The 13,149-nt window shown below is 36.9% G+C and overlaps 1 protein-coding gene across 1 annotated transcript in view; it reads right to left on the reverse strand.

Moving 5' to 3' along the window:
• Positions 1 to 13,149, reverse strand: part of DMD (dystrophin) — a 2,416,993-nt gene that overhangs the window by 1,892,609 nt on the left and 511,235 nt on the right. Inside the window, exon 3 of the mRNA XM_075852742.1 lies at positions 6,364 to 6,456. Coding sequence (XP_075708857.1) covers positions 6,364 to 6,456 — 93 coding nt within the window. The remainder of the gene's footprint in view (positions 1 to 6,363; positions 6,457 to 13,149) is intronic.

Below are 13,149 nucleotides of genomic sequence, written 5' to 3' on the forward strand. Positions count from 1 at the left end.
TCTAAAAAAAAAGGAGGCCCCAAAATTCCCTAGGTGCTCCTTTGCTTCTGAGGCCGGTATTTCAACCGATTACAGAAAAAAAAAGGATTTTATAAAAAAAAAATTACATTTATAAATTTCACCTCCACATTGCTTTATTTCCTGTGAAACACCTAAAGGGTTGAGAAACTTTCTAAATGCTCTTTTGAAAACTTTTAGGAATGCCGTTTTAAAATTGGGTAACTTATGGGGGTTTCTAATATATAAGGCCCTCATAGTCACTTTAGAACTGAACTGGTCCCTAAAAAAATAGGTTTTGTAAACTTTCTGGAAAATGTGAGAAATAGCTAGAACTTTACGTTCTAAGCCTTAGAACGTCCTAGAAAAATAAAAGAATGTTCAAAAAATGATGCCAACATAAAGTAGACATATGGGAAATGTTAACTAGTAACTAATTTGTGTGATATTATTATCTGTTTAACAAGCCGATACATTTACTTTTTTTTTTAAAAATTCAAATTTTTGCACATTTTCTCTAAATTTTGGTGTTTTTCACAAATAAATACTGAATTTATTGATCCAATTTTTCCACTAACATAAAGTACAATATGTCATGATAAAATAATCTCAGAATCGCTTGGATAGGTAAAAGCATTCCCAAGTTATTACCACATAAAGTAACACATGTCAGATTAGAAAAAATTGGCTCCGTCCACAAGGCCAAAACAAACTGTGTTCTGAAGGGGTTAATAACATTATTAATGCTAATGTGTTGTGTTGGTTTTGTGACTTTTTTCATCTTTTTATTTTTTTTCTAAGTTTTCATCCATATGTTAATATAACAGTTTATAAAATAGATAGAAGATGGATAGATAGATAGATAGATAGATAGATAGATAGATAGATAGATAGATAGATAGATAGATAGATAGATAGATAGATAGATAGATAGATAGATAGATAGATAGATAGATGATAGATAGACACTCCATAACTAATAACATGAGCTTATACTGTTATTTTGCCTCTTCTTAGTATATACCCTCTTATTTAAAGTGTATATGCCCCTTATATTTATTTATTTATATATATGTATGGTTTCCTACAATCCATATCTATACAACAAGTTCTAAATATCAGTCTTTTCTTTCTGGCATACAGATATATACAAATTGTTTAATTGAACTCAGCATATTTTAAGAAACTGATATACGTCAGCCAATTCAGTACTTTTATCTTCTGCTCATTGAGGAAATGTAGTTTGGTTGCCATGACAGTCCATCAGACAAACACTGGCATATGCGTTGTTTTTTTCTCTTGCATAATTCTCATTGCTTCCATTTTTCTCTTTCAAATGTTTTCTATATGAATGTAGAACCCAAGGACAATATTGTTGTTTACCTCATCAAGCGAAATTATTCCTATGATGAAGGACATGACTAAAATTTTTTAGTATGTAACTGAAGATCAATTGACATTATTATATTAGGGGTTTCAATATAATAGTGGCAGAATCATCATCATAAAAAATATTGTCTGCTATCAAGAACAGGTGCCAATACAATAGTAAATTGTGTATTCTAAAACCAGAGGCATTCCACACAATCACTACTTTAATTACATCTCAGTAGACTGTTGGCACTGTTAGGCAGTCGTGATGATCGCATGATCGATTGTTTCTTCCGATCAACCTCAACATTGTGACTTAGTGATGCCCTAAACGATGCCTGTGCATTTTATATATTAGTATTGCAATTTAAAATAATCTATACTCAATGTTTGCTTATATTCAACACTGTCTTTGCATTGTACTTTTGGGGGTGGTGACTGTCTCTATCTTGGTCATGCACTTCTTCCATCTATCCCAGGCTGCTTTTAATTAGTATAGAATAAAGCTGGTTCCTACCTACACTGAGTTTATTTTGTAGGCCTAGGCCCAAGAGAGAGCGGTAGGTCTCCTGTTGTACAGGTATAATGTTTAGTGTAGGGACCCATCTGAATTGCCTTGCCGATGGCAGGTGATAAATAAAGTAAATTTTGCAGTAATGCAATGTAAATGAATGCATATATTCAATGTTTGCTGCTGTATCTATGTTTGTTTGCTTAGAGCCTTAGGGGGGTTTTACACTGGGCAATTATCGGGCAGTCAAGCGTTCATAGAACATAGCTCCTTGTGACAGGAGCAAAACATTTTTTAGCAGTCTGAAGAACTTTTGGATTCGTGAAAAAAAACGGAAACCTAGCGAACGGAGACAAACGTAAAGCAACTGAAACAAAATAATTACCATTGAAATCAATGGTAATTCCAACGGAGCCTTTGCTTTCCGTTTAATCTTTTTATCCTCCCTTCCTCTGATGGAAGAGAGGTAGACGTATACTAACGGTAATGTGAACTTAGACTATCTATCTGGAAATTGACATGCTTAAAAATGTAAACAAAATATGCGTCACCAAACATATTTAATTCAATGTAATTTAAAATTATGTTTTAATTGGCTTCTTCATTTGTATGTTTGTTTTGAAGGATTCAAAAACCACTTTGCTTCTTGAATTTCAATGTAGAAATAAAGAATTATTCAGGGACACTTTGCCCTTAGACCAAAACTGACATTGTGTTTCTGAGCAAGTGTTTTTCAATGATAGGACTGATGAAAGTTGGGACAATGGCAGTCTGATTGCATAATGCTTAAGGCATTCACTAGGAACATTTGTTCTCAAAATAGCCAGCATTAAAACCAGACAACAATATGCATGCTGAATAAAATACAAATTTACATGGTCCTCTTATGGGCAAAGGATTATGTAAGCATGATATTTTTTAAACAAATTTCTTATCACTAAAATTTGAATGATGCGTCTGGAAATTAAACTTTCCTTTGCAAAAAATACCATATATTTTAACAGCTTATAGGAAACTTGAGAATTGTGAGTATTTTCTCCAATGTCTATGTTTTGTTTTGTTTTCATGGATGGTTCTTTGACAATATTTCAAAATGAGGGTCACAAAATTAATTGTGTTATTAGTCCAAAAATACATTTCTGGATTTATATTCAATCTCAAAAAGTACTCAGTGCCTATGTTCTGAAACAAACAGACTCAAAGTATAGCTGGTGCAACAGCATTCTGGTCGATAGTGGTCACCTCATGTTTACACAGACAATCATATACGTTTGTCTATATCACTCTCATAATCTCAGCAAAATAAAATAAATCAGATGGCAGCATCCACTGGTATTCGAAGGTTTTATCATTTCAGACACTCACACTGGTGTCTCCATTGTTCTGCTCCATCAGAGAAGCAGAACAGCGATAATACAGGAAGCCCCGATAACTTTGTACTACGGATTCAATCGGCACCCAACACAACTCATTGGCTTTAATGGGTTTCTTCGGATTTCCCTCATGGTGTCTGTGGTTTTACATGAAAAAATAGCGTAGCATGGTGCACTCTGTATCCGGTATTTTCGGCCAGATCTGTGACAGAGGACCTCTAATAAAGTCTCCAACGTAGATCTGAACAGGCCCTTACATGTTTGTATACAGAGTGCATAAATAGTAACCCATTATATTTGTAAATAATCTGTTCCTTTATGAAATCAGATGGCAGATTTAATCATCTTAACTTTAGAGAATATGTTCAAATTTTTTTTTTACCAGATAATGTTCTAGTAAGTGACAAAGGAAGATATTTGTTAAAAATGTTTTAAAGATAGACAGGATAAAAGTAGAACAGACATATCAATCAATGTGGCGCACTATGTATGACAAATTCTGTGCATCTTGCTAGACATGTTAAACACTTTTCTTACACCACCTAATGGCTGGCATACTTTACAACAATATTTTGCGCTTTCCGTCAACATATTTGGCCCAGTTTTTTAATCATAGCCACACCCCCATTTTTTATACATTTTTCAAAACTAGAAAGGTGCAAAAAGTATCTAAAACATATAATAAATATGGCCCATGGCATGAATTACACTTTTTTGGGCGCAATTGGTGCCAGAATTCTGGCGCATTTTTCTTAGTAAGATTAACAAATTAATAATTCACAAAACCAGAATTAGACATAATAAGTTCTACTACTAACAAATTCCTGTTTTTCATCAAGCTTTCTATCTTATTGGATAATTATAAATTATGAATTAATAAAGATAATATAGAAAATTATAAATTAAATACAAACAAAGAAATAGCTAACGTATGATGTTAAGATAAAACCAAACCTAAAAAATCAGAACCAAAGCTAAAATATGGTGAAGTTGATTCATCTCTAGCTCTCCGTGGCCAGCACAGGAACTAGGAAATTTCTGTCAGTTTTTCTTTTAAGTAATTTCAAAAGAACAATGTATATTCATTGGCATGTAGAGTGTCTAAAAGTGGAATTGCTCTGGAAACAATTATTTTCTGTTCTATTTGTTTTTGTCCACTGCAGAGTTATCACGAAGACAATGGCTCACATTTGTCAATATATATGTGCCTTTTTTTTGTGGGAGGGGTATTTTACTCCAAAATATAGTTAAATCTGTTGTGTTGCCTATTTGTTTACCATTTGCACAATTTTTTTTAGCCATTTGTACACTGCCTGTCAATTTGTAAAAGTATAGTGAAAAGTGGGTGTTAGTTATTGCTTGACCAGGTTTACGAAACATTTATGAAATGTGACTTTTTTTAAATTTGCAATAAAAAAAGATAAAAATTTTTTTTTTTTTAAAAAGTTGCATTTTTTATCTACGCAGACCCTGGCATACAAAAAGTTCTGTTGTTTTATCCAGTATGAAAGTTATTAGAGGTGATTGATGTTTGTTGTGACAGATTTTCTTGAAGATGGCAAATGCAGTCAAAAGTTAGTCTAGCTTTAATTTAGACATTGCTAAAATGACTCCTCTTTAAATGTGGGCCCTTGTCTTTATTTAAATACACATATTGTATACACAAATATTTGCCAGAAGCCATGTAGGATGTATACATTGCTGTAGATGCTCATTTGAAGCCAATTTTAAAGAAATGCTCCCAGCAAAAATATTCGCAATTGGGGGTAGCATAAATAATTATATGATTAGAAAACTCCCCAATGGCTTTATCTTGTAGTTTTAGGCTTTGTTACGGGCTGATGTTCGGACACATAAGCGCTCTGATTAAGTGAATCCTACAGCATCTGCTCTGTGTTCAAGAAGGCAGCTTCCCTATTCAGTCCTATAAGGCTGGATTCACACGAGGTCATTACGTCTGTAATTGACGGACGTATTTCGGCCGCAAGTCCCGGACCGAACACACTGCAGGGAGCCGGGCTCCTAGCATTATAGTTATGTACGACGCTAGGAGTCCCTGCCTCTCCATGGCACTACTGTCCCGTACTGGAAACATGATTACAGTACGGGACAGTTGTCCGGCAGCGAGGCAGGGACTCCTAGCATCGTACATAACTATGATGCTAGGAGCCCGGCTCCCTGCACTGTGTTTGGTCCGGGACTTGCGGCCGAAATACGTCCGTCAATTACGGACGTAATGACCTCGTGTGAATCCAGCCTAAGACTCACGTTGAGTACAGAATAGAGACTGACTTCCTGTCCACACAGCAGACGCTATAAGATTCCGTTTGTTAGAAGAGGGGTCAGGTGACTGATTGTCAGCCTGAAATGGGGGCTGAAGCTACAAGACAAAGCTATAGGTGCTTTTTCTAACCACAGTATCAGTTATGCCACCTCAATTACAAATGGCGGAGCCAAATAAGTATTTTGCTGTGAGTGCTTCTTTAATGACAACACTGCAACTGATAAAAAAAAATTGGGAAATTCTTATTAGAATCCCTCATTAATTCAGCATAAGGCTGCTTTCAGACGAGCATAATACGGGGGTTATTTTTTTTTGCACCCGTATTACAAATACAGCAACCAGACCTCAAACGGTTAATCAGAACCAGATTTAGAGCACCATAGGCTTTTATGGTGCTCTTACTCCGGTTCTTATGAACCTGGCAAGGTCTGAGTGTTCCATCCATAATATGTGCGCAAAATTTCACCCATATTATACTCATCTGAAAGCAGGCTAAGGCTTTTGGTCTTATATATTCAAGCAATTATATCATAAAGCAATTTCGATTTTACAAATAAAACCGTTTCTACATGTTAAACATCGATTAAATAACCATTTTTACACTCCCACTAAGTGCATCTAAACAGCCTACAAAACAATATAAAGAATTTACTTCATAAGATACACATAAATCATCAATGATATTCTTCTTCTGAAACACTGAAGTCTTCTTTTTTTTTTTACAAAAGGATTATACATATAATATTGTCACTACATTATTACTATATTGTAATATCTACCCTAATAAAATAAACAATTTTCTTGTATGTAATCATACTGAGCCTTACCACTTTTTGACCAATGAGGCCTTCAAGAAGATCCAAAAGTCTTCTTCCATCTTGAAGTTCACTGAATAGATCTTCAATTGGATGTTTCCCAAACTGAAAAGTATAACAATATATAAATTTTAGATTAATTTGTGTTACATGGTTAAAACAAAACAAAACATGTCACAATGCTAAAGACCAGGCCAATTTGAGTTTTTCATTTTCGTTTTTTCCTCCCAGCATTCCAAAAGCCATAACTTTTCTATTTCTTCGACGGCATAGCAATATGGGGGCCGGTTTTGTGCGGGACAAGTTGTCGTTTTTCATGGCACCATTTATTGTATCGCATATTGTACTGGTACTCTGAAAAAAATTATCTGTGCGGTGAAATGGGCAAAAAACAGAGATTACACCATATTTGGGGGGTTTTGTTTTTACGGCGTCCATTCGGCGGTAAAAACTACTTGTTCACCTTATTCTTCAGGTTGATTCGATTACGGCGATACCAAATTTATATGTTTTGTATTATGTTTTACCACTTTTAAAAAAATAAAACTATTTGCTAATAAAAAAAATGTTTTGTGTCGCCATATTCTGAGAGCCATAACTTTTTTGTTTTCCAATCATTTCGATTTTGCGAGGCGAGCTGTAGTTTTCACTGATACCATTTTGGGGTACATGTGACTTTTTGATCACTTTTTAGTCCTTTTTTTTGGGGAGCTAAGGTGACGGTAAAACAGCCATTTGCATGTTTTATATATATTTTTTATGTTGTTCAACGAGCGGTTAAATACCGCTATATTGTGATAGTTCAGACTTTTACGGACGCGGCGATACCAGTTATGTTAACTTTTTTTTTTTTTTTTTAAAAACATTGCTTTAGGGAAAAAATTGGGAAAGGGGGGCTTTTTGAACTTTGAATATTTTTTTTTTTTTGGAACATTATAAAAAATCTTTATTTAACAGTTTTTTTTGTTTTTTATTAGTCCCCCTAGGGGACTTGAAGCAGTGATCATTGGATTGCTTGCATGATATACTGCAATACTAATGTATTGTACTATATTGTAATTCTGACAGTCTCCTTCGAAGCCCTGCCGGAGGTGGGGGATCAAAGGAGTACAAAGATGGCAGACCTGGAGGCCTTTTTTAGGCCCCCAGGCTGCCATAATAACCACTGTTAACAGCCGATCATGCTGCGGAGGGGGGGGGGCGCTGTAGCGTGTTTGAAGGGGCACCCCCTGATTCTAACAATTTAAATGCTGTGGTCGCGATTGATTGCGGCATTTAAGGTGTTAAATGGGCAGAATCAAAGTGATCAGTCTTTCCACCCATTGCAGTGAGGTGTCGGCTGTGTAACACAGCCGTCATCCGCTGTGTATGGAGTGAGCTCCGCCCGTGAACCCGCTCCATACTTCCCCTTAACGGCTGCGCGTTCCAGTACGTGACATGTTGTTAAGGGGTTAAATCTGGTCAAAGCCTGTTGCAGGGCTTTTATTGACCACAAAATATATATTTGTATTATTTCTTGTTAGGTAACTAAAACTGATAGAGAGAAGACTTTTACTAAAAATTCCTTACTCCTTTATAAAGGAAGGGATAATGTTAAAGTTCCACAAAGACCTACATTTTGCCAAGAGTTTAATGAACTTTTGATAATGCACACTCTACTTCATCAACATAGTATATTTGATTTGATAAAATACATAGTGATTTTAGTGATCACATGACATACACATAAGATAATTGTCAGGTTTAATGTAGGATTACAACAGTATTCACTTATTATAAACATATGTCTCACAGGACAAAATACAACGGCTAGGTGTTCCCCAAAAGTATGGCGCTACACCTACGAAGTAATTATTGGTATCCAAGAATAGAAACTCCAAAATATAATATGAAAAAACAAGACAACAAGGAGTAATTAAAGGGAACCTGTCACCAGCATTTCACCTATTATGCCAGCAATACCAGGTGGTAGTGGGTGAAAAATAATTTCTATATAACCTATAATTGTCTTCTTAGTCGGCTCTGTAGCTTTAGTATTCAGTTTTTTAGTGTTCCCACACCGTATGCAAATGAGCATAAAAGAGTCAGATCCTCATTTGAAAAGAGTCAAATGTTCGTTTGAAAAGAGTCAAATCTTCATTCCTCAAGTCTTTCCGAGTTTACCCCGCCTCCTTTCTTATGATTGACAGCTCCTCGCCTTCCCCCAGCGCACAAAATCCTGCGCTTGTGCATTGATGTCCTATTCTGGTGTGTGCGCACAAAGGGACACCAGATTATTACGATAAAAGGTGCAAAATGTTTGCAGACCGTTATTTACAGTCGGAGGAGGAGTTTAGGAGAGGGGATAATGGCAATTAATTTTTGATAGCAGCGGCCAGTGAGGGATAAGTAAATCTCAATAGGTGAAATGCTGGTGACAGGTTCCCTTTAACTATTGAAAGTATAAAAAAATCTTTATTATTAAATAATTAATATTTAATCTTTATTATTAAATTATTATTTATTAAATCTTTAAGCTAGAGCGAATGTTAAAATACAGAAGATCCAGACAGAAATAACTTTCTGTGGCTATACAATACAATACTAGTGTTAAAACGACATTGCAAGATCTTAAAACATTTGTATAATCTCCAGAAATGCAATGCAAATGCTTATATAGGCAGACATTAGGCAGACATGCAAGTGCTTTACATGGCAAAAAATGCTAGGCAGACAACCATTATGTTGCACATGTTTCTATATGCAAAAAAAATGGGAATAGTTTCACTGAGGAAAGAGGTATAAGATCTAAGGTAAAATCACCTCTGAGTATTCTAATGCAGTAAAGCTAAGGCCCACATCAGTAAAATGCTGGGTCATAGGGAAAAAAAGCCCCAAATTTGGGACACTAAGCCGCACGTTTATAGCTTATAATGATGTCTTACCCATTAGTGTGGTGAAGCTATGCCAGACAAATTCCCCGACACGCGTTCCACGTAAATAGCTTTCTCAAGGGGTATTAACTTATTGTTGACCATTAAAGGGGATGTTCGTGCAAGAGAACCCCTTTAGACATTATACATTATAGAGCATTGTCATAAAAAAGCAATAAATAGGTATTGAATAAAAATATCAAAGCTAAAATTTATTCAAATACATTTAACCGCACTTTGGAATTTCTAAATAATGCTGCAATATGGTGCCCAAAAACAACCATATATTGCCCAAAAAACTTGGACAGACTTTGAAAAATATTATGATGACATGATTATAATGATAAAACTATCAATTAATTTCCTAAATGTATCTAGTATTATGAATTTCTGTTATACATTTAAAAATAATATTAACCCGTTAGTGACTGGCCCATAGTGTTTCTACGTCGGTCACTAACGGGCCTTATTCCGATGCCATAGACTTTTTACGTCGCGGCATCGGAATAAGTAAACAGAGCAGGGAGCTGTCAAATCTCCCTGCTCTCAGCTGCCAGAGGTAGCTGAGGGCTGGGGACGTCCCTGCTCTGCCGGGTGAGATCGACATGAGTATCGATCTCACCCGTTTAACCCTTCAGATGCGGTGCTCAATAGCGAGCACCGCATCTGAGTGGTTTTGGAGAGAGGGAGGGAGCTCCCTCTCATCCAACTGACACCCGGCGATAAGATCGCCGAGTGTCTGTTTCTCCGATGGCAGCCGGGGGCCTAATAAAGGCCCCCAGGTCTGCCTGTGGTGAATTCCTGCTAGATCATTCCTCTGCCATGACCTAGCAGATGCCAGTCCGTTTTACACGGACAGGCATAATACACTGCAATACAGAAGTATTGCAGTGTATTATAAATGCGATCGGAGGATCGCATAGTGAAGTCCCCTAATGGGACTAGTAAAAAAGTGGAAAAAAAAGTTTCATAAATAGTAAAAAAAAAAAAGTGAAAAAAAAATGAAAAACCCACTTTTTCCCCTTACAAATTGCTTTATTATTAACAAACAAAATAAAGTTAAAAAGTTACACATATTTGGTATCGCCGCGTCCGTAACGACCCCAACTATAAACTTATTACATCATTTAACCCGCACGCTGAACGTCGTAAAAATAAAATAATAAAACATGCAAAAATTGCTGTTTTCTTTGAATCCAGCCTTAAAATAAATGTGATAAAAAGTGACCAAAAAGCCGCATCTACTCCAAAATGGTACCGATTAAAACTACAAGTCGTCCCGCAAAAAAAAAGCCCTCCTACAATTGCATCGGTGAAAAAATAAAACCGTTACGGCTCTTCAAATATGGAGACACAAAAACAAATAATTTTGAAAAAAAAGTGTTTTCACTGTGTAAAAGTAGTAAAACATACAAAAACTATATAAATTTGGTATTGTTGCAATCGCAACAACCCACTGAATAAAGTTATTGTGTTATTTATACCACACGGTAAACGGCGTAAATTTAGGACGCAAAAAAGTGTGGCGAAATGTCTGATTTTTTTCTACATTTTTTCTACATTTTTTTATACAACTTGTCCCGCAAAAAACAAGACCTTATACAGCTATGTCGACGCAAAAATAAGAAGTATATAGCTCTTTGAATGAGACGATGGAAAAACTTAAAAAATGGCTTGGTCATTAACGTCTAAAATAGGCTGGTCATTAAGGGGTTAAGTTATAATATATAACAATTCTTGAAAAATTATTCTTAGAATTTATTTCAACCATAAAATAAATAAATATATATATATATATATATATATATATATATATATATATATATATATATATATATATATATATATATATATATATATATTTATTTATTTTTTTACTTAAAGTCCTTAAAATACTGTTCATACAAATTTTCATTATACTATTTGTTTTGATTTTTTGGTGAGCAAAATGAATAAAAATAGCAATAGATGATTGCTGTTGTTATCTACAAAGTGATGTCATACTGTCATACACATTGAGAAAAACTCTTGATTTGCATTTAATGTAGACAATAATTATATTCAGTATTCTGCTTTGTTCACACTAAACAGCTCATGGCTATGGATTTGACAGTATGAAAAAAAGAAAAAGAAAAGGAATTAATTTAACAAATTTGACAATGCTCCAAGTAACAATGCTCCAAGTACTCAAGGTGACATTCTTTGTATACAATACATTTAGAACGTTGATTTTATTTTTTGAAGATGTTACTTCAAATGTTTATATATGTTTAACCCCTTCCCTCCCGCGCTGCTTCTGCATTAGGGCAGTTGCTTAGAAACCCTGTGATGTCATCATGTCTGTTTATACAAGAGATGAACAAATTTTTTGGGTCTGAGGGCCCCATTGTCATAATGTACCACTCCCAAGGCCGCAATAAAAAGTAAATAGTTATCTTCATCTGAAACACTTATGACATATCAACAGTATGTTCTATAAATGTCTGACTAGTGAGGGTTCCACTATTGGGACTTCCAACTACTAGGAAAACAAAGAAACAGCCGGAAGTTTTGCAACTCTCATAAACTACAATGGAGAGAGTAGTGTAAAGGATTTACCAGACACAGCTTCTGTGTCGACGCCCGTGAATAATCAGTCTGCATCTGCTCCTAGGTCTGATAGAGTGACTCGATCTGCTACCACTCAGACGGCCAGGCTGTGGAGTGGGAGAACCTATCACAGCCTGGTCAGACGGAGCTAGCTCTCGCCCTCGCTCTATTTATGCCTTTGTTTCCTGCTTTTCCTTTGCCGTTGATTCTGTCTGGTTTCCTGACTCTGCTGTTCCTGCTTGTACTATTGACCTCAGCTTCAATTTGACCCTGGCTTTACTGACTACTCTCCTGCTCTACGTTTGGTACCTCGTACACTCCTGGTTTGACTCGGCTCGTTCACTACTCTTGTTGCTCACGGTGTTGCCGTGGGCAACTGCCCCATTTCCCTTAGCTTCTGTGTACCCTCGTCTGTTTGTCTGTCGTGCACTTATTGAGCGTAGGGACCGTCGCCCAGTTGTACGCCGTCGCCTAGGATGGGCCGTGCAAGTAGGCAGGGACTGAGTGGCGGGTAGATTAGGGCTCACCTGTCTGTCTCCCTACCCCGACATTACATAATCACAGCATATACCTTTTCTACCCTGGTTCCTACACTACTATGGACCCCTAGAGGCCCTACCTCAGCAAATGCAGGGTCTCTACCTACAGGTCCAAGCCCTGGCTCAGAGGTGCAACCAGCGTGATGCTACCCAGGTAGTACCCTCCACCTCACCTCTTGAACCCCACCTCAAGTTGCCTGACCGGTTCTCAGGGGACCGGAAGCCTTTTTTCTCCTTTCAGGAGAGTTGTAGGCTCTATTTCCGTCTAAGGCCCCACTCCTCAGGTTCTGTGAGCCAGCGAGTGGGTATAATTATGTCCCGGCTCCAGGACGGCCCCCAAGAATGGGCCTTCTCCTTGGCTCCTGACGCCCCTGAACTTTCCTCTGTTGACCTTTTTTTTCTGCTCTCAGGCTCATCTATAACGAGACTGACAAGACTGCCTTTGCCGAGAGTCAGCTGGTGACCTTACGTCAGGGTAAGAGACCCGTTGAGGAGTACTGTTCTGACTTTAGGAAGTGGTGTGTAGCTTCTCGGTGGAATGACCCTGCCTTGAGGTGCCAGTTTAGATTGGGTCTGTCGAACGCCCTGAAAGACCTGTTAGTTAGCTATCCCTCTTCCGACTCTCTAGATCAGGTTATGACTTTAGCGGTACGTCTGGACCGACGTCTCAGGTAACGACGACTTGAACGTTTTTGTGCCTTCTTCTCTGGCTCCCCTATGATGGCTCCCGAGGTTCCGTTGCTTCGTTCTTCCATGAA

This window comes from Rhinoderma darwinii, chromosome 2, assembly GCF_050947455.1.
Source record: "Rhinoderma darwinii isolate aRhiDar2 chromosome 2, aRhiDar2.hap1, whole genome shotgun sequence".
Taxonomy (NCBI): Eukaryota; Metazoa; Chordata; class Amphibia; order Anura; family Rhinodermatidae; genus Rhinoderma; species Rhinoderma darwinii.